Source organism: Salminus brasiliensis, chromosome 3, assembly GCF_030463535.1.
Source record: "Salminus brasiliensis chromosome 3, fSalBra1.hap2, whole genome shotgun sequence".
Taxonomy (NCBI): Eukaryota; Metazoa; Chordata; class Actinopteri; order Characiformes; family Bryconidae; genus Salminus; species Salminus brasiliensis.
The window spans coordinates 28,374,065-28,396,834 of NC_132880.1; the positions used below are offsets into that span (position 1 = coordinate 28,374,065).

The 22,770-nt window shown below is 38.8% G+C and overlaps 2 protein-coding genes across 4 annotated transcripts in view; both read right to left on the bottom strand.

Moving 5' to 3' along the window:
- ptp4a3a (protein tyrosine phosphatase 4A3a) overlaps positions 1-8,889 on the bottom strand; it is a 44,276-nt gene extending 35,387 nt beyond the window's left edge. For 2 of the 3 annotated variants that reach the window (XM_072675829.1, XM_072675827.1), the window contains exon 1: positions 8,797-8,889. The gene's annotated coding sequence lies outside the window, so the exon portion shown is untranslated. Of the gene's footprint in view, positions 1-1,383; positions 1,404-8,796 lie in introns of those variants that run through there. The other variant, XM_072675830.1, reaches the window with a different exon arrangement.
- Positions 8,890-10,870: 1,981 nt separating this feature from the next.
- Positions 10,871-22,770, bottom strand: part of rims3 (regulating synaptic membrane exocytosis 3) — an 89,714-nt gene continuing 77,814 nt past the window's right edge. Inside the window, exon 7 of the mRNA XM_072675826.1 lies at positions 10,871-22,690. Within this exon, the coding sequence (XP_072531927.1) occupies positions 22,478-22,690 (213 nt within the window). The 3' untranslated portion in view covers positions 10,871-22,477. The remainder of the gene's footprint in view (positions 22,691-22,770) is intronic.

Sequence of the window (22,770 nt, forward strand, 5' to 3'; positions counted from 1 at the left end):
TACTCTGCGAAAGGGAAAAAAAAAAAAAAAAAAAAAAAGAAACGACAGCATGAGGCTGATATTGTAACAATTTGTTTTCAGAGAAATCCTATTTCCAGCCTCAGATTAGCTTTCAGCGCTTGTTTGAGAGTGTGGCGATTGCTTTCCTTTGAGTCAGGATGGGAGAGCGGTCCTTTTCTCAGCTTCTTCAAACCAACCCTTCCTCATCGCTCTCCATCCCTACCCTCTCAAAACACCACAGGCCCCACAAGCCTACCTTATTAAAAATCTACATCAACATCCATTACATTGTAACAGCAGGAGAAGAAAAGAGAACGGCATTCTATAGTACATCAGTAACGCTGCACTCTTCACTTTACTAAACTTTAGGCTTGAACATATAGCAGAGACTCTGGAAAAAAAGCTTTATCGTAGACCATTACTCAAGTTCCCCCTCAATAGGAAACCAGACATGCCACATAAATTCTAAGTTAAAGAAAGAAAGACTACACTGAGAACTTGACAAATCGACACTGTTATCAAAATCACCCAATCATGTTCATTTTATTCACATTTGTTGGTTAATACCTGCTGCCCCTTACACTGGCTGAACATCTAATGACGAATGGGCCAACTGAAACGGTCAACTGCAAACTGCTACACTGGCGTACACCGAAGTTAAAGACTTTACTTCTCTGAAAAATTGGCTTTTTACGATTGGGCTAAGCCCATCCACTTCAACCACTGGCTCATGACCGATCAAGCGATGTCCTGCTATATATGAAACTGTGTTTTTCTCCCTCCTCTTTTGACAGACAAAATTACCCAATGTTCCTCAGTGGTCATTATTTTAATCTGGTCCAGATTACACATCAGATGTCACCTCGACTTGGGGGGAAATTTAATTTCTGAGCGCCCGTATTCAAGATCCAGCTGTACATAATAAACACTTCCCAAATTGCTGAAATGAAATCGCTGGAACTTTGCTTCACCCCAAACTGAGAGTTGTTTGGAAGCAACAGTTATAAATGTACTTTTTGGGCAACAGAAACTGAACCAGCGTTCATATTATTGATGATTAATTAGTGCCTGGATGCAAGAATCTGGTCACTGAGGTCACTTGTAACCTTTTTTGTTTTAACCAATAACTTTAGGTATGAGAAGTTTCCTAACTGTTCCAACATTAAAACATACTTCCAAAGGATAAATTTAACTTTGCAGGGATATAATGGTACAGATACATTTGTACAGGTACAGTTTGGTACAAGTATGGAGAAGGAGACAGAAGGAGACAAAAAAAAAAAAAAATCATCTACAGCCCCCCTTGAGGTAGACAGTACAGTCTGTAGTGTGTTAAGCAGTAACGTGTAAACATTAGCATGTTCAATGTGTTTTCACACACACCTAAAAACACTGACGCATCCTCCTCTTCCAATCCCGCATGATTTCGTGAAACACTTGCTTATTTTCAGCCATTGCTAATGTACCTGAGAACAGTGAGAAATACAGAGTCACACTCAGCAGCGATAACAATAAACAAGACTACAGTACCCACAATACCATGTAAATCCAAAGGCTCAGATGTTAAGGTTTCTGGGTGACACGTGCGCTTGTTAAATGGCCGTATATATGGAGTGCAACCTGTATTTTCCACGCAACTGCATGAACTAAGCCATGACCTTATGACACTTAAGCATAAGTACTTTATATAGGGTTCTTTGAGTGATGCCATAGAAGAACCACTTACTGCTCCCCAAAGACCAGTTTTCATAATAGATTAAGAACCTTTGAACTGTTTAAAAACATTTATTTAAACCTTTTAATCTACACTACAAAACAAGGTCCATTAGGGCACCAAAAGTAGTTCTCCTAGGGCTCGCTGCCACCGCTTCCCCATCACACAAACTGCTCAGGCATTCCTGGAGCCTAATGCACGCTGCTGGATCTGACCAGTCCTGTGACGTGTCCTCTTGTAGGTGTAAACAGCCCCAGTGAGTAAAAGGAGATCAGAGCAGACTGACATTTTGAGTCACTCTGTACATCAGCTCACTGCAGCCTGCTGACACCTCCTCCTGCCAGGTAAATGAACACCTTCAGCTTGCTTACGAGCCAACGGTTAACCACTAATGAGTGTGCACTTAGCAAGTAGGCTAAAGAAATCAAATCTAGGCTCTAAAGCTTATAAATACAGGTATGCTGAAGAGTCTTACATATGAAAAGCCTGTTTATTTAAGGACATCAACACTCTGTAGAACAAGCTCATCTCCAAAGTCCATGAATGAGGTTCGGCCTAGTCACCTGAAAACAGGTGAAGATGGGAACTTGCACCAGTAAGCATAAACAGATCTCACACAAAACAAAGCATCAAAACACACTCATTAAGCCTCTCCAGCTCCCACCCAGCTGAGAAAAGAGTGTCTCAGCAGTTTAAACTACAGACTGGGTAATGTGACGAAATGTTATGGTTATTATGATAAACTACCTTACGTTTACATTTTGGAGTGTAGGATGGGGGGCATATTAGTATTTCAAGCAGACTAAGCAGCTGTATGAATCATAAAACAGTTTTAGACAAGTAAGAGAGTCTGTAAAAACACCACCATCACCAAAAAGCAGCTCAGCACAGTACCTCAAGCCTTTTCCACGCTAAACATGGGACACTTTTTGCTGGTAACTAGAATCACACATATGCAGTTCGAACTGTATTTTATCAAGATGCACACACACTCACTCACTCACTCCCGCCATGAAAGCTCTGTTAAACAGCATGTGAAAAAGGACTGTGCTATATGGTAAAAAATTATTATAGCATGATATTTAAGGAGATTTTCACAATACACTGTATTTATCCCAATGAACACGATTGCAGATCAAAGAAAATGCATAAGCAGTGATTAACTACCATCCTCTCCCAGCTTTAGTACAGTGAACTTTAGTGAAACCTGCTGTACTTCATTAAACTGTTTATAATAAAACGTGCAGCTGATCAAGGTTCTTTAAGCCCTGATGATATTCTCGATAAGCTTAGAAAAGTATATTGTGCATCCCGATACGATAAAATTGTCATACTGCCCAGCCCTAATGTGAAGTTCCCAGCATAAACAGCCAGCAGCTCCTTTATTTCTGGATCACTAAAGGCACTGGTTCTCTATAGAACCATGCCAATGCAAAATATTCTTTAAAGGGTTTTTTTGTCTGGCAAGGGAGTCTACGCTATAATGGAAGCCCTCTAGTAGGAATGCACCGAATATTCAGCAGCTAAAAGTAGAGCTGGGCAATATGACAATATTTTATTGTGTTGTGATGAAAATTGTTATTGAGGTACACAATATGCTTTTATAAGAATATTCTGGATATCATCAGTGTTTAAACAAAGCTGATTAACTAAATGTTTCATTACAACTACATTTTGCCTGCATGAATGATATTGCGATATCGGATACCGTAAAAAATATCTTTAAATATTGTGAAAAGATTTTCCATAACGCCCAACTCAAAATAATTTGTTCAGGCCAAAATGGCAAACAAGCACTGGAGTCAAAGAACACGCAGTTATTTCTTTAGAACCTCAAACTAAACTTTTAAAAAACCTCAACTGTTAAACTACATGATCCCAGAATTGTTCCAGTCTTGACTACTATAACCTAGATGTCACAGTGTTTCCCAGTAACGGATTGGCTTCTGTTCGCAAACAAGCCTTCTGGGAATTGTGTTAGGTCTCCTGCAGACAAATATCTCCAGCTTGGGCTCACACTGAACCCCATCCCCTTCACTACGGTATACAGCATTTCCTTAAAAGTGGCACTACTCTTGGCCGGAGCAAAAAAAAACAAAACAAAAAAACAAGTATTACCAAAACTTTAGACACAATTTACTACTCCAACAGAGACATAGACTGCACCTACTTTAACATGCACAGAAAATCAACTGAACTAGTCGATGAACTCCCATATCGTATAGCAGAGCTCCCAAAACCCAACAGCGTGTGGCTAACAACTGTTTATCTGCGGCCAATTACAAGCCCAAAACTGCTCTGGGGTCAATTGCTTTGCGATGGCCATCAATCTGGGCCCAGGCTTCAAAGCCACCGACGGCAGGCTGTTTATTTATGTTCATTTTGTGCAGGGTGATAAGCATCACGCGAGAGAAGAGGACGGATGGCCCAAACCCACAAAGGAAAAAGGAAGAAAAGATCTTCAGGATAGAGCTTTCTCAGCCAGGCTTCTGACTGGGGCCTCACCGCCTAAGGATGAGACGGAAGGGCACGGTTACTCAAGCCTTTAGACCTTTGTGGCCTTTTCCATTGCCAGCTTTGGCAACATGAGCAGCAGGCCTGCTTACATCTACCATCTGCAGATTAACTATTGCATGAGCAGGACAACCTCTGCACAATGTACACTAAATAACGCACAGCGATCACCATATGCCTCGGCCAACAGTACTTCATACATCAGTCATCCTATTATTTAGCATGTGTGGCAAATCAATGATAGACAATTCCATAGCTATGAGAATATAGTGTTCTGAATGTGTGCTTGCTCAGCAACGATAACAGTGCATCCAACAACAAGGACAGCACAGACCTTCTTCTATACAGTGATGGAAACATTGTAGCACTCAGAAAGCTTCAACTGCACATGCTGATCTATTTAACTGAGCAATGTGGACATATAGCAAACACTATAAACTCTAGGGGATCCACACAAAAGTATGAATACTTGGTCTGATTCATTTGCATGTTTCATCTCAGCATCAACTTATGACTGATCTCTTACAAACCAACTGCGATTATTCAGTCAATCAAAATGCAACATTATGGGAATTGAGGGGCAAAGCTGATATCTAATATTCAAATTGTATATATCTGCTGACCGTGCTTTACACATTCATACATTTTACGGCATTTATTTCTATAGATTTGCAATGCAGGGAAACCTAATTGCAGTAGTCCAGCATCATCTAAACATTCTGCTCTTCTGTCTAACAGCAATCACCCAGGAAAGAATCAAGTCTGAGCAAAGGTTGTCCTTCAGCATCTGAAGAAATTCTAGCTGAATTCCATCACATTCAGTGTATATTCTGATGGTGGTTGATGATGGAGTCAAAATTTAGCATTGGCCTTTAAAGGTCACAAAAAATCCAAAGCTGGGGTGGGGATATTTCAGTCCTTGAGGGCCAGATTCCGGCACAGTGTTTAGCTGTTCCTGCTCAAACACACCTGATTTAACTCACCTGGTTTACGGTTTACTGTTTTCTGTTAAAGCAGGGAAAACTGTAATCTGTGCTGAACTCCACCCCCCATTACCCACCCCTGCTGTCACCAGCTAGACATCCAACAAGACTGGGACCAGACAGGGTTATTTTGGCCCAAATTGCTTGCGTTAGTGTGGTCAAAAAATTTATGATTTATTAAAAATCCCACAAAAGGTCATCTGAACGTGATGCACAAAAAAAATAAAAAAATCTGATTAATTAAAAGGGTCTATTTACATGCTGTAGACTTCAGCAATATCAGCACCGCAAAAAGCAAATACTGCAATCATGATAGACTAGCACACTATCGCACAGCTTTAATGCAACTACATTCTGCAGACCGACACCGGACGCTGGAGCCCTTTCTCTGGTATAGTATGTGCCTGTGGTCAAGCTTAATTGGGTCCAACCCAGGGCGAAAGAATGATCCCAAGAAATTTCACAAAACGGGGAGCCCCCTGGCCAAACCCCTGACCGCACCCTGACCGCAATAAGAACCACCGATCTTAAGAGCGACATCTTAAGAGTTCCTGGACGTCACTGGGAGTGCAGAAACAGCTCTTTCTGGCACAGAGACAGAAGGTCATGTGGAAGTATTTATTTGAGGCTTGGGACCCTCTTGGGGAAAGCTCCATAGAATTCTTGGTCCTGAGAATCCACTGGTCTTTTTCTCACCGCATGTGGGATCAGTGCCGAGAGACCCTTTTCTTGCGACTGCAAGCACGACCAGCTAGCGCAGAAAGCAAATCGCTCTGAAAAACCATCAAAATGAGGCCAAGAAAGGCACACAGTTAAAATGAACTGAACGTCTCTCTCCTATGGATATGGTGCCAAGTGGAGTTGCACTGCGATCTCAGAATCATGCTGATATCAAGATGATTAAACCTAGAAATTTGACTTCAAAACAGAAATGTGAAACTCTGAAACATGATCTTTCACAAACAAGCGAAAAATGAGGCTTCTGTCATAATAGAACAAGGAGGGCTTGGGGTACGGAAGCTAGGATTCAAACTACTTAACATTTCAAATGTGCTAACCAGAGATTGGCTTAGCAAAAACAGCAATTTTTGTATTTGTCTTTCTGCAATGTGCTACAGATATGCATACATTTTTGCAGCCTGCCTTCAACCTGGGGCACGATTAGCAAGAAAGGCTTTTCTGTTTGCAATCTTTTAAATAGTTGCTTACGCTGAATCATGGCTAACACTCAAAACGAGTACCACAAAGGGTCAGTCCAGAAACAGCAAAAACATTTATCTGGTAAACTAACATGATGGCACATCGTTCACTGACGGGAAAACATCTACTGCAGGAGCTGACAACTCCTCATTAGCATCCACTCTTGCCGTGGTTAGCTAAAATTTTACTTCACTAAATCTCATGACTGGAGGTTAGTGAGAAAACAGGCGGAGGTTAGTCCCTTACGTCTGGATCTTGTTTACCTGTCTAGGTCTTGCTGTGTTGAAGCGGACATCAACTTAGCTGTGTCTCACCATGCCAGCAGTTTGAGATGTTTATGCTTTAAAAATTAGGCAGAACATGTATACGCAACGTGAATTAGTCAACACTGATGTACTGATTTAGTGATGTAAATAACTTTAGGTATTAAACTAAGCTGGAAATAATATTGCTACTGTTTAGATGTTTAGTATCTGTATCTTCGGATTAGTGACTGGCTATAGTTCAACTTCTGCTCCATTTAAGGCAGCCTTCTGATAAACAAAGAAAAGACATTAAGACACTCCTTAATGAAGACTTCACAGGTTGTTTTTTTTTTAAACCGTATCTGACCCAAACTTATTTGTAAAATGTGTAAAACTAATGTGTCTCTTGGGGGATGTAAAGACCGGATACCCCTCTTGAGTACATCAGCTCAGCTCAGTACATTGAGTATCAGAACACAGCAGAGCTAACAAACACCACTAAGCACACAAACCAGCAACAGTTGGAAAGTAAAAGAATTGCAAGGAAAGTAACCACAGAGTTCCACAGCATTTTAAATGTGCTGCTTTCCAAAAAATTAAGTGCATCTCATCTTGAAACATCTTCAGACTTGAGAACATTACAGAAGCCCTGCATGATGACTGACTACCAAGTGTGCTTGGAGAGGTTAATGTGGCATCCAGCCCCACCCTCGATCTGTATCGGCTATCGAACGATCGTAACGAAAGACGATCCTCAATCAGCATCGACCCAAAAGCACTGATCAGTCACTCTCTATGTGGATTGTAGAGTCATGCTTGTTCACATGGGCTGCTGTTCTTTAAGTCTCCATCACTTCACCAATGAGACGTAACAGAACAGGGGGTAGGTGCCCCGCAAGTAAAAATGCTCACATCAGATGCTTCATAGTTATTGCATGTGTAAAGTTAATGTTATCGCCCAAACCTTTTAAGGATATACTGATGTGATCATTCCGGGACAATGCCAATATTCAACATTTAATGTACATATCTACTTATGCTCATATAAAAAATAAAAAAAACATTCATAAACTATAGAAATTTGAACTGGAATTAAAGTAAACCTTGGCAACCATATTACTTATTAAAATTATGTAAATACTGTCAGGAATCCTCATGCATGCCTAACGTTAGCCACAAGCTGTCATTATTAGATCTAGTTACTACACAATAAATACTGTAACACAATAAAAACACCCACAGTGATTTTAAGAGTATGATTTAATGATTTCATAACTTTTAGCCAATATAAATATTCAATAAACAATTAGGTCATGTTGCATATTAAAAGTACAGCTAGCTGCATAGCATAGGCTATTACTGCATATTATGATATAGCCTACATCAGCACTGGCCTATATCTGCACCCCTCCTTGGTGAAAGCACTTCGTTGGTTCTCTGGCTGCTGAGAACTTCATGGGCTAACTCCAGCTGCAGCTTAGGTCTTGTGCTTTGTCCAGTAGCTCAGTGGTGCTGCCTCCTGCCTGCCTGCTCTCCTCTCCACTGCTAGGAGGAGAATCCAACCCAAAGAAAGCATGAACAGCGAAGCTGGTAACAGTCTCCTACATACACTAGCTACAGATCCGCCCATGGCTGCTAGTTTAGGGTTTTGGGATGGTGGAAAGGGCTGATTTACCACTGCTATGCAGCTCTCGGTCTAAACAGACATGTGAGGAGAACATGGTCTGCAAACCGCTTCTCCGCTGACCTCATATAGAGGATGAAGCTCGTTGTTTTCTGCCGTGTGTGTGTGTGTGTGTGTGTGTGTGCGTGCGTGCGCGAGCGCTGGCTGGCTAAAACCGGCCAAACAGGAGAGCGTAGTCTCACTGGAGAGCTTCTGTAGCGGGCTAAGTTAGACCATCTCACTATGAACACCGAGAACTCTGAGCTGCAGTTAAACGCAATGAAATGTTACAATTCTCACGAAGTTCCTCCGTTTCTCGGTGAAATCTGATGGAAAAGCCGGCAGCCGCGCGCCCCTTCACGTGGTGAACGCACAAAACCCCACCTCAACACTCCCTCAACATTCCCGATACAGCTTTACATACGACGTGGCGTAATCTACATGCTATTATTTCTGGAGAAACACGACGCTACTCACCTCACAAGATGTTTCCAGAAAGCAGCCTGCAGTCTTGGCGCCTTACAAAATCACACAATCCCTCTGCCCACGTGAGAGCGCCGCTTTTTTCCCCCCTTTTCTTTTTTTTCTCTTGCTCCGCCCGCGACTCGACGTCACTATCGCGTCACAATGCACGTCATAAAAGAATGATTATTGCTGTGTAAATAATAATAATAATAATAATAATAGTAATAATAATAGTAATGCAATACTATAATAATACAAAGCTTTTATTAAAACCCTTTTTCCACTTTTTATATAATTGGAATCTACCGTTGCTATATATATATATTTTTCTCTACAAACGTTCATGAGGAATGGGCCAAAATAAATTATTAGATTTTTTTTTAAGAAAACATTTTTACATTGATTTCCATTGAACATCGAGAAGGTTTTTATCTTCTTCTGTAAAGTTGATATGTTGGAGATACAAGGCATTTAGGTGACAGTGACTATATAGTTGGAAAATTTGTATGTTTGGGCACCACTGGTCAAATTTCAGATATTGCTGATTATATATATATATATATATATATATATATATATATATATATATATATATATATATATATATATATACATATATATATATATATATTAGATTTTATATATATATATAATTTTAATATAATAGGTTTCTCCCAAGGTTTCTTTGCTCTGAGGGACTTTCTTCTTACCACTGTCACCTTTGGCTTGCTCACCGGGGTCCTCTAGTTGTATACTACTACTATCTGTATATACTATACAAATAAACTTACGTTTCCCCCTATTATATTAACACAGTTGATATAATAGGGGAATGTAAGTAGACTGTAAGTAGCAGAATGTAAGTAGACTGAAAGATTTAAAAACAAAAAAAGATAAATCAGTGCAGATCTTTTTAGTTTGGTTTGACCCTATTTTTTCCTTTTAAAGTTGTTCATTCTTGTTTATTTCTGTAAATGTTTAATTAAAGTTATTTTATGGATCAATGTGAACTAGAAGCAGTGTTTCAGACTCAGCAGACAGTGAAACACTCAGTACTGCGCCATCTGGTGTTGTAATGTTGTAAAAGACTCACAAGCTTAGTTCATAGCCACCATTACACTATGTGTCCAAATGTTTGTGGACACCCCTTCTAATGAATGCACCTAAAATGCACCCCCAACCACTTGCCTAGTCCCTGTAGAGAAGTACTGCCAATAAAATGAGACTCTCTGAAGCAGACAAACATGAACCTATTGGCACCATGCCTAATGCCCCCCCTCATCCAGCATTCTGACCTCACTAAAGACATCTTGTCGCTGAATGCAATCAAATTCTCACAGCAGTGCTCCAAAATGTAGGAGAACGCCTTCTCTGGACAGTAGAGACAGTAACTTCAACAAAAACAGGACACACTCTTTTTTTATTAACCTTGATTTTAGAAAAAACAATAAATAAGCAGGTCCATATAGTGAACCACACCTGCAACAAATAATACTAGTAATATACTAGTCAAAGTACTAGTACTCATAATAATGTAATATATTAGTCATGAGAAAAAGGCAATTGGAAAATGAATAAATGTAAATTAATTGATTAATATTTTGAATAAATAAAGTAAAATGGTCTTAGTACACTACAGTAGAGTTGAGCCCGTTATAGATTATCGACAGGTGCTCAGATCTATCTGGTGATACTCACTCGATTCTCAACAGTGTTAGGGTTAGGGTTAGGACCATGATTAGGTTCAGCAGCAGGGGATGGGTTAGTGTTTTGGGTTGAGGATAGGGTTAAATTTAGGGTGGGGTTTAGATAATTAGTTGAACACACTAAAGTGTATTAGTCAGTAACTACAGGGACTTTTCTTTGGTAATAGAAGTTTGTGATAACACTTTTGGCCTGGTGGCAAAAAGTGTTACGTTTAAAGGGTCAAAAAAAAGGTAAGTTATCTACAGAGCATCTATAGTGTGCTGTCCAGATAAAAGTGCCATCAGGAAAATGTAGTTCAAACCTAGGCTAAATCTTACACCACATTCCAATGTTGTGATAATCCCAGCGACAAAAACAACTTTCCACAGAGAGAAGAAAAGCTGGTTCAAATAAAACTTTATTAACTTCCATCCTCCAGCACTCGGTGGGCATGCAGATACAGGCTTTAGATTCAAAATGGCTTTTTTTTTTTAATCCTTTCCAATATTTTTTTACAAAAAAAAAATCTACGTGCACCTTAAATAATCAATTCCCCAGCGTACAAACCACAAAAATACCAGTTTTACATTATCAAATACTGCACATAGAAAACATTTACAAAGCACAAGTATAAAATTATAGTTTCCATTTCTGTACTGTTCTCCATTACGGTTCAACAGCGAGCTCTTCCACTATCCACCCATCCATTCCCCTCTGGAACATTAAACATTAGTGGCCAATAAGCACATGGATCCCCTTTCTTTTCTGGGGGTATCATTGGTTCGGATCAGACCAGCTCATTTCCTGTCACTTTAACATACCACCAGAAGTTTGAACACAGATGATGAGCGGGCATCATCTTTCAGTGAGCTACATTTCTAACGATGGTCTTCACTTCTTGTACTTTTAACCTCACTAAACCTTCCCTAATAGGGTCTGTTCTAGTGCCTCTACAGTCTCTTGTGCTGTTACTAACAGTGATGGACGTTGCAGAGGTGAGGAAGGAGGAGGACCGACGTGTGAAGACAGCAAACAGAAACATCAGTCGTAAAAACTGCAGCGTTACACAGACAAGCTGACACAAACTGCACATTATAGATCATTTCTGCTCCCACATACCACTGGACTCTCCTGTAAGAGACCAGTCGGTGTTGGTGTGTTCAACCTGAAAGGAGATAGCGTGACAAAACCCATACCCTCTGATCCCAGTGCTAGTGCAAATGAAATTCATACACAGCTAAAAAGAGTGTGTCGTTGAGAAGTACCGCCACTGAAAGCTCGGCTGCACTGAATTTACTTGAATCAGTTCCACACTGACAAAACGCTGCAAAAAACCCCCACCTTAAATCTAGTCGCGTTTGTAATATTTCTTATTTTGAGATTGTTGTAAGACTCTCATATGAATATCTGACTTGTTTTCTAGTGTGTCTTCATCTACAGACCAACAATGTTGTTTGCTTCAAGGTTATAATGCAGATAATTTAGGTTTTTTTTTTATCAATAGTGCATCATATAATAGAACACATCCACTAGATTTACATAAAACAATCAAAAAATATATAGAAATAAGTTATTTAATATTTAATTTAAAAATATTTGCACAGCAGTCTCATAATGAGAATTATTAGATATGCTGACTAGATTTAAGAGCCGTTTATTTGCCCAGACACTTGTTTGCAGTAAATATATATTACATCAACGTAATTATTGCCAAATGCAATAATACCTAAAGATAAATTTAAGTATATAATATATTTTAAGTCGAATAATTGTAATATATCACAATTTTTAGTGCACATGTTTAATGTTTAAAAGGGAATTCCACCTGTGTTTCAAAATCCCTGCATAAATAAACAGTTCAGATGTAAAGCAAACACTTCAGAGGGGCTAGGTGTGAAGCGCTTCATTCTAGAGGCCGAATTGTTTGCAGTGGTGAAGATACAATGCCTCAAAGAGCGTCCTTAGAACATTAATAAATAATTATAAAATCGTTTTGAATAAACTGCCTGAAGTCTGTGATATACTTCACCATAGTTTTGATAAGCCTTTGCTCTTATACTTATTTTTATGGTGTGAGGTGAAACAGTCCTCAATGAAAATTGAGATTGGAGATGTTCGACTATTTGACCATCATCAACATTAAATTAAAAAGTACAGTAAATAAAAAATGTGCTATATTTTAAATTTATTATTTTTATATATGCTATATTAGTCGACCCATGGTTGCTCTCTCCACCACTGTAAAAAACCCACTCTGAATGGCTGTGTTTATATCTCAACCACTGAATTATGCAAACATTTGGATTGGATAAAATTTGACTGGATACAATTTGATTGGATAAAATCAGTGGAATTCCCTGTTAAGTGGCTACTGCAAACTCTGCCAGATTTAGTAAGAAAATGGAAGGCAAACTCATGCTACAAAGTAGTCGTGTTTATACTCCTACCTATGCAATTTTTCCCCCCAAATATACACATTTCAATAAAGATTTAACCAGTAACAAATGTAAACAGCTGCATTACTGTGCCAGTTTTGGAGTTCAAAGCTGTACCACAGTTAAAGTTACCCAGTCCCGCATAACAGCTGAAGAGTTCATGACTGTAACGGCAAAACAGAGCTCCAATTCAGTCTCTGTTTAGAAAGAACTGTTAAAAACACCACATCCAAACAGTGTAGCGTGGATACTCTGCCTCTACGGGACTGAAGGAAAAAAAACCTTCCCAAAAGGGACCCTCCCTACGGGTTCCGCAATGACCTCAGTTCAAGCAAATAAGACTTAACTTAAAAAATATATTAACAAATACATTCAGAAATCTTTGTTAGCAGACAGACACGTGTAGCACATTACAGTGGAATACATAAGCCTTTAGAGTTATACCCAAGCTGTTACATGTCTCTGAAATAAAGTAAGGCAACTGACTTCACAAGCCCTCATGAAAAGAATTCAAAGGCAGAATTCAGCCAAGCAATTGCCATTAGCCAGCCGCCAATAAAACACTTCCTATAAACTCTTTGCTCCTTTTAAAAAAATAAAATAAAATCTCAGTATAGCTCATACAGTGACCTTCACCCCCCCCCCCCCAAAAAAAGAAAAAAGTCCAATCAGTCCTCTACATGACCGTGAAAATGGAGATCACATTCCAACAAATTTTTTTTTGCAAAATTCAAGATACATAAAGCAAAATTTGTGAACACTGTACATTTCTAGCCATCAGACACCAGAAAAAATGCTCCACCTATCACCCATTCCTAACTGCAAAAGTGGTAAACAGGCCACATGCCAGTCTGAATGAATCTCAAAAGCACGGACAGATTTGCTCCTATTAGCCCTCACTCCCATGAAACTCTCCTTAATCCCTAAAGTGTGCTCTCCAAAAAGGCCCAGACCTCGCTCCAGCCCTGCCTGCCGGCTTTCCATGTGCACCAGGATCATCCTCCAGCTGTTGGCAGCCATGCTGGCGTCACCTAGCAACACACATCTCTCAAACTCCCTTGCACCTGCCAACCTGCCCGTCACGTTTTGGGGATATTTTCCATTTTTCAATTAGGAAAGGGATTCAAAAAAATCCTGTGAACGTTTAGTCAGGAATAGACCAGCTGTGTGCGAATCCTATGGGTCCCATCTTTCGGCCTATATGAGGTTAGAACATCTGCGTTAGGTTTCCCAAATGCATCTTAGTACAAAGATGATCTTTAAGTGGTCAAGTGAGCATCACACTGAACACACTCTCTCTCTTACCTAGTTAGGATGATCCTAACACCAAGGTGTGTTTTGAGGACCAGGGCCATGAAAGGTATGAGTGTTAATTAAGTTCTAAGCAGCTCTTTATGGAGTTTTGTGGGTCTAAATAAAATACTGCGTGGCCACAACTTACTATAGTGTCGTAACAGGATGCTAATGCATGGCCATGACTTAGCAGGGCATGTAAATGAGATAATTAACTTGTGGCCAATGAAATATTAAATCCACATACATGTGATTACCGTGTCATAATGACCATGTCGTTACTCTCACAGCTTACTAATGGTTACAATTTAATTATCTCATTCTCACAGTAAGTCATGGTCATGATTTAATAATTTAATTCACTAATTTTACCAGCTCATGTCCACAATGTAATTATCTCATTCTCACATCTTACAAGGACACAACCACAATGTAATTATCTCATTCTCACAATTTACAAGGCCATGGTCACAATCAAATGATCTCATTCTCACATCTTACTTGTAATTATCTCATTCACGCATCTTACAAGGACACAGACACAATCTTATTATCTCATTCTAACAACTTACAAGGTCTTCTTCTCACATATTACTTTTAATTATCTAATTCTCACAGTTACTCATGGCCATGATTGAATCATCTCATTCCCAAATCTTACCAGCTCATCGCCACAATCAAATGATCTCATTCTCACATCTTTCTAGAACACGGCCACCAGTCGTATTGAAACTAAGTGTCCTTAAATGTTGATTGATTGATGCACATATATAGCACATATGTTCTTGAAGTAGTTTTAAATGGGCTAATAACAGCTGTTGTTTGACTTATAGCATTACAAATGAACTAAATCTAAAATGTGTTTTACCTGAAAACTGACCACACAAAAGATATTAAACACTAAAAAAGATGTAGACATCCAGTGGTACAATGTTACACACAGCTTTTCGATGCAAACCGTGCCTCAACTGTGACCATATAAAGCTAGGTACAAATTTGTATTTACAGTGATTCAATAGACCACAGTACCTAAAGCATCTGATACTCGCTAGGAAAATTCAGCCAACAAACCAAAATCTATTCAAATGGCAGGAACAGGAGGCAGGAAGAGAAGGAGCGAAAATCTGTATGAATATCTGCCCTTAATTTAGCTACAGAGCCCTACGCATTAAGCCTTCCACCAAACCTGAAAAAAGAAATGAAGTGAATAGGATACAGTGAATGTCCATGCATTCATTTTTCAGCACTTTTCATTCTGCGAACCTGCAAGACCAGTAAGATTGTGTAGCTACTTCATTTACACGTAAGGGACACATACAATCTTATAAGTTTACATAAAAATCACATGGAAAAATATCAAGATCTAATAGTCATTTCACAGAGTTTTACAAAGGACAGGACATTCAGCTGTGTATACATTTGTGTACGTTTGTCTTCGATACAGTCAAACAGTCTCCAGGAATCTTTAGTCGGAATATAGATTTTTGTTTCTTCTCACCGTCCACAGACTTGTGTTGGTCAGTGGTCAGAAAGGCGCTACTTGATCAAAATGTGAGCAAATACAAAAATGAGAAAGGTACCTTTTCAACACAGAGAACATGACTGTAAAGTTATATTCCAACCAACATATTGTCAAGTTCATAAAAAGACGCTTAGGTCTCAGGTCTTTTTGTTCTTATCTGACTTTTCACAAGAAGAAAGACCAAAAACAGATAGTAGATAATGGCAGCTAACTCTTAATGAAAAGGTCTATACAGTCCATCTGTCCAGTAGAGTGGACCGTTCCTCCCACATTCTGAGAAACATCAGGGAAAACGTAGGTATCACTGACCTGTCTTAAATTCTAAAGTTTACATTGTTTTGTTTTGTTTTTTTGGTCAGATAATCACAAAGCAAGAAACATGTGCAAATGAAATGTGCAAAGTACAGTGCATTCATTCTGTGGCACTGTACACCTAAGTGATCAGAGCATAACGCAGATATGTACAGCATTTGTCCCCAATTCAAACATCGACCTGTCCCTAACAAAAAACAGAGAGATCAACAAAACATTGCTAATGCTAAAAAAAAGCCTAAAAAGCCCCTCCACACAAACTCCCCCAGAGCCTGAAATATCATGCCAAAAACAACATTTCCATGTAAATAATGCAACCTTTTAAAGCTGCTTATAAAATGACTTAACTGAATATACAGCTCCGGAAAATAAGACCACCCTACATTATCCGTTTATCTGGTTTTACTATTTATAGGCAATGTGTTTAGAAAAATTAACATTTGCATTGTATTTCATAAACCATGGACAACTTTCCCCTAAATTCCAAATAAAAATATTTGCTATTTAGAGCATTTATTTGCAGAAATGACACCTGCTCAAATAATGCAAAGCAGAAATTACTATAATAATTACAGTGCAAAGAAGTTATTCAAATTTTAATAACAGTACTAATATTTAAACTTTGACAGCATTCAAAAATCACTATGGTGAAATAACCTTGACTGCCAATCACAGCTTTCATGTTTCGGCAGGCTCTCCAATAGTCTTTCACATTGCTGTTGGGTGACTTTAAGCCATTCATAGTCTGCAAATTCAACTAACTCAGCTTTATTTGATGAAATGCCTAGAATAAAATGGCTGCCATACACGTAGAGATTCAAAGTTAAGAAAGAACATTAAGTGGCCTCTTAATTTTTTCTGAAGCTGTATTACTGAACATGAACTAATATGTGTAATATTCACAATTATATTTTGTAATTAGTATATCGTCACTTTCATACAAAAACGCTGTCTCCATGGAAAAACCTTCTTAACATTCAATGGATATCAATGTAAAAAAGACTTTATTCCAATGCATTTTGGATTTCTATTGGTCCAGATTCACATTATGGCAAATAGTCTGAATCAGCAAAGGTTTTTGCAGGACAGCGACGATATACACTTTACTTTACTAAGAAAACGTGTCATTTTACATCAGCTGGGTTAATGTTAATGCATCCACACAACAGGTTTTGGAGACCACTTGGCAGATATGAATAATTCATATGTTTGACATATATATAGAATATTACATCAAATTCATTTTGAGAGAAAAACTTCCAGTAATTTAACCTATCGCGAAAACCTACCATAAAACTAGTTCAAGGGAAATATAATTTTTAGGATTTACATACAGTTTCCCAGGTAAAGTCAATATTTAAGATTCGATTTAAACATGATGGGCTTATTATTAAATTCCCTAACAAAAACATTTGCATGGTTTCACAAATTAAACTTTTTTGTTTGCTTGTAATCCAGTACATGGCCTTCCAGGCCATAGGGCAGTTGGTGTGGATGGCCCTGAAAGAAAATCATTGCCAGTGGCAACATAACATTTGTAAGGTTCTGTCCCAAAGTCCACTCTTTGGCAAGATATGTGAAATGAAAAATAATCCTAAATCATCTACCATGAGTTCAGAGTTAAGAAGTGAATAAGCTGGGGTGAACAAGCCTGCACAAATGACCGGGAGAGCAGCCATGTGTACAGATTACACAGGAAATGAATGTGATGAATGTGAAGCAGAGATGAATAGGGGTTCTGTGTTGACAGCAACAGTATGGATGGGCATTACCCTGCGGCTATGGCTTTTTTTAAATGCTTACATTAAAAGAAATGCTAAAAATGGTTCACACCAGCTTCCTCTCCTGACAGTGAGTCAGGGAAAATTCCAGAAATGCAATTCACAGACACAGGTATTACAAGAGCGTGAGGGTGAACTGATGCACTGTTCAATTAGACAGCCCCCCCCACACATACACACACACACACACACACTCACAATTATCTAACTAAAACGAATATATCAGAGAACAGTGCCATGCATTGAGAGTCTAGAGATTTATAGAATGAATGCTGCTTGCATGATAAGTGCTTTGGCAAATGATCAGTGTGCTCAAACCAGCTCAAATGCTGATCTTTGTTCTGCTACAGCTGCAAACATAGCGTGAGCAATAACGGAAAAGCAGGCCCAAGCCTAGCACACCTGGACCAGAGAGGTACATTACGTAGATTAACCTTTGTCCCTCAAGGTAAATAAGGGGGGATCCATTTGGAGAAACTGTAGAAAGTAATGGGACAATGCTGTGTGAGATGATCTCTTTCATTATGAAAGCAGGTCTCAGAAACCAAAAATGCCTTCACACCGTAAGACTCTGCTTTAACACTTGGAAAAACCTGACCGCTCCTGGAAATCCTGCCTGGAAACCAAGCAAACTCGAACCGCCATCCACTCCGACTTCTGTCCAGTCTCAAGTAACAAAGAAGAAACACCAAGAAGAGAAGAAACGTCTTCAGTGAAGCCAATAGCTGGCTGAAGAGGACATGTAGGTCCGTTTAGCTTCAGAGCTAAAGTTAAATCCCAACGTTTAAATAGCTCAAGCAACAAAAACACATTCTGCGCACTGAGGAGGTCCGTCATTCTGGGCTTTTTTTTTTTTTTTTTTTTTTTTTTTTTGGAGAAGTGGTCCAGCTAAAGGTGGTCTACATTCAAACCCATATTACTTTGAAAAAAAGAAGGTAAGATTGAATGTACCTGATTTAAACTTGCACATTATTTCCACACAAATACAAACTGCATATTACACCAACACAATTTTGCCTGTGGAGGGAAATCTTTCAAAATTTCGGAACAATTAAATGGTTAAGACGTAAACAGTCATTTAGATTGGATTGGTGGAAACAGAAAGTTATTACATGCTTTACAAGCTCTATACAAATAAATTTGACTTGACTTATGGGGCAGTGGTGACTCAGCGGTTAGAGCGCCGGGCAATCGATACCCCCGGTTGTGGGTTCGATTCCCGGGCTTGGCAAGCTGCCACTGTTGGGCCCTTGAGCAAGGCCCTTTACTCTCTCTGCTCCCCGGGCGCTGGAGGTGTGTGTTTGTGTGTGTGTACTCACTGTCCCTAGTTCACTAGTGTGTGTAAACTACCACAGATGGGTTAAATGCAGAGGACACATTTTGCTGTACAGTGACAAATATGTGCACGTTTACTTGACTATGAATGTTGTGCCCAATGCCTGACAGTTTAAGAAAGTTTATTTGGGACTAAAACTAATTTTTCAAATCTTTTCCTGGCGGAAGGGTACAAGCAGAGCGTTGTGCAGCAAATTAGTCCCCAAAAAACATATTTTTTACCACAATATTATCATCAATATTACACATGAAACTCAGTGGGTTGTTTTTATTATTGTTTTTTAAAGTAATTTTATTACTTCATATGGTAACAAGTTTAATTGCTTAATTTGAAAAGTTTAATTGTTTTTTTTTTTAGGTTAAATGGATGCACATAGACAGTAAATTAGAAAGTATGTGGTACGAGTCCGCAGTTATCTTTACAACTAACCAAATTTTCCCACCAAACCAACATTAAACAACCAGTTTGCATCTATTCAATTGCATAGAAATTTTGAAAAAGTAGTGGTATTTTCCTTTAAGTGATCTTACTTAATTATGACACAATATGGTGTATTTTACTCATGTGGAAATGATGTAAACGTATGAATCAAGTCATTTCAACGCAGCACTTTTTTTCAGTGCTGTTGTTTATCTTGTTGCGTACTTCATGAGCTCCTGAGTGTGACAGGACACAGGGCAGGAAAAAGGCCTTTAAGTAGTTTAGTTCCAGATGCTGGTAGAGAGAGAAAAGACTCCAACTGTCATCCAGACGCGAGGAGCCGCCGACTCAACCATATCCGCTCCGTTCCGCGACCACGCCGTTACTGACCAGCAGCCGTCAGTGCAGAGTCCACTGCTTCGTCTCGAAACGAGCTGCTGGTTTAGTTGTTTTCATTGTTCTCCTTCACAGCAGGTGGGTTAAACACACCTTCTTCATGTTTCCACCCTTCAGTGCAGATCAGCGTTTGTCAAATGAAACTCAAAGTTTACAACATTAGCAAAATAAATAAAGTAACATCTATAGTCTCTACATATGTGTGGATTTTAAAGGCAAGCTTAAAACAGCACTTTACATTTTTTCTCTCTTTTTTGTGTTAAACAAGGGCTGTGAGTAAACGTGCAGAATGCAGTTAATAAATACAGAAACACAAATATAATCTAACTCGATATATTGATATATATATATATATTTATATATTCATTTCCTCTGCTCTGTTTAACTCATACGTTTATGCTACCGTATCTAACAGAAGTTATGTGCATTTAAATAAACCTGACCAGTGAGTTTGAGCCCTACCTTTTAGAAGACTGTGTGTGCATGTGTATATATATAAATCTGTGTATGCGTGTGTGTGTGTGTTTGCAGTCACCAGAATTATTGGCACCCTTGATAAAGATAAAGAAAACAGCTGTTTATAATTTACAGCACATACAATGACCAGTACTGCATGTTGTGTTTGTAAACATTTGGGGGGAAATGTTCAGGAAAAATTAACCGCACGTAATCAAAAACGACTGCCAGTGTCTTTTTCATATGATTTCTAATTTTGAGACTGTAATGAACATATGATGCGATTATTTAATCAATTTCTCTAGTTTTTGCAATTGTTTAAAGTTGTCATTTGGAGAACTGAGATTATTCTATTTTCAAACACTTGTTTATTAAATAAAGCAATGCTTTAAATAAACAGAATTATTATAATATAATGTAAAAGTGATAGTATAAAAATGACTTAAAACAAGTCAAAATAATTCAAATAATCGTATAATACCCCTACAAATACAGCAACAAATATTCTACAGGCATCTAATTTACCTTATTTTAAGAAATACTGCTTAAAAACAAAAAAAAACACCCACACACTAGATAAAATACCACCTAAAAATAAAAGAGATGAAAAATGAAATTAAGCAACTACAACAAATCCCCTATAACATGCAGCACAAACCACCATGCTATTTGTTTTGTTTATCACAGCTTCGTTTGTCCACTTTTATCAAGAATGAAAATAACTCTGGACGGTGACTGGACTGAGTTTTGACACGTACTTAAATTGATCCTATGAGTTTTTCAAATTTTTTGCATCTCACCTAAGTCACTGACTCTGCTACATATTCATGTTCTACAGACACTACAGACAATAAGAATTGCTTTGGTTTTAAAAAATAAACTTTTCTCAGGTTTGGCATAGAGAGTTTAAGAAAAAAAAAACAAGAACAGAAACTGGTATTTGGAATGAGCCTGCATGGGTTATAAGGGAGACATATGTTCCTTTCTGCTCTTCACCGGGACAGAGCAAACATGAATGCTACATCTTCTGTGCGGAACATGTTTCTCAGGGTTAGTCTCCAATGCCCGTGTGTTATCAGTGGGTGTATGTGTGTGGTGCGTTGAGCGTCAACTGCAAGACTGAGTGACAGATGAAGTCACCTCACTGTGGACCTTTTGCATGTTTTTGCTGGTTAAAATATCTCTATTTCTGTCACACACCCACCTATACGTGTGTGTGTGTGTGTGTGTGTGTATGTGTGGCATGGTGTTTCCGTGTGAAGTTTTAGCTGTTTTCCTGCCGTGTAGGAGTTGGATGAATATACACCACTGTTCAAACGTTTGGAAGCAGTTTTCAGCACTATGTTCTAGGTTTTCTTGTATTTTGGCGTTTGTGTGGGTTTAAAACAGTCAATAACAGTCTGTCATTTATTCATGTATGACTATTTTTCTCTTGAAAATTTCTCTTGAAGCACTACTTATGACTTCAGTGTGAGTGGGCAGGGCTAAACTGCTGAAGGCTGAATAGGCGGATATTTTTGTAAATGTGATGGTCACTGTGAAAATCCCAAAAGCAGTACATTCAAAATGAGCTGTTTTTGCAGCCTAGTTTCCATATATGGTCTGCAAGGACTGAGGAATCCGTAAGCATATCTAACCACAACAAAGTTCCCCTAATTTGTCATGATATGGGCCTTTTAGAACTAATATAGTTGCATAGAAATGCGTACAATATGGACATCTAGTGCAACTTCATAGATAAGCAGAAACTACGAAGCTCTATGTTCCAATAGTTTTCACATATGGAAAAGAAATATGAAGAAATACATCCCAAAAGATTGAATGACGTTAAAGTTGAAAAGTTATTATTCTACATAAAATAAGAAAAAATAGTAATACGACTAGTGATTTTAATGACCAAACGTCTGAACAGTAGTGTATGTCATAGTGAAGTTGTGTGTGCTTCTAGGGATTGGAGGTGTGAGGGAGTGTATTTAAGAAAGTAGAGAAAGAGAACGAGACATAGAAAGACAGAGAGAAGACTTGTGGGACGGCCTGGCCGGGGCCGAGGTCATCTCTAGGTGCAGGACGGGCTGGTGGCGCTCTCTAGTGAGGACTGTGAGAGGCGTCTGGTCAGCGGGCCGATGCTGGGGTCAGCCAGAGAGGATGTGGGGAAGAGCTTGTACCAGCCGCTGACCATGGATGACAGGTCCAGCTCATCTAGCAGGATCTGGGCCATTCCCATGAAGCACTTGCTGTCCATGCGGCCGTAATCACCCCACACAATCACCTAGTGAATATCAGTTCATTAGAATAGAGGTGCCTTTCCTGGAGCGAGAAAAATTGATGAGCCTAGGTTATAGTGTTTAG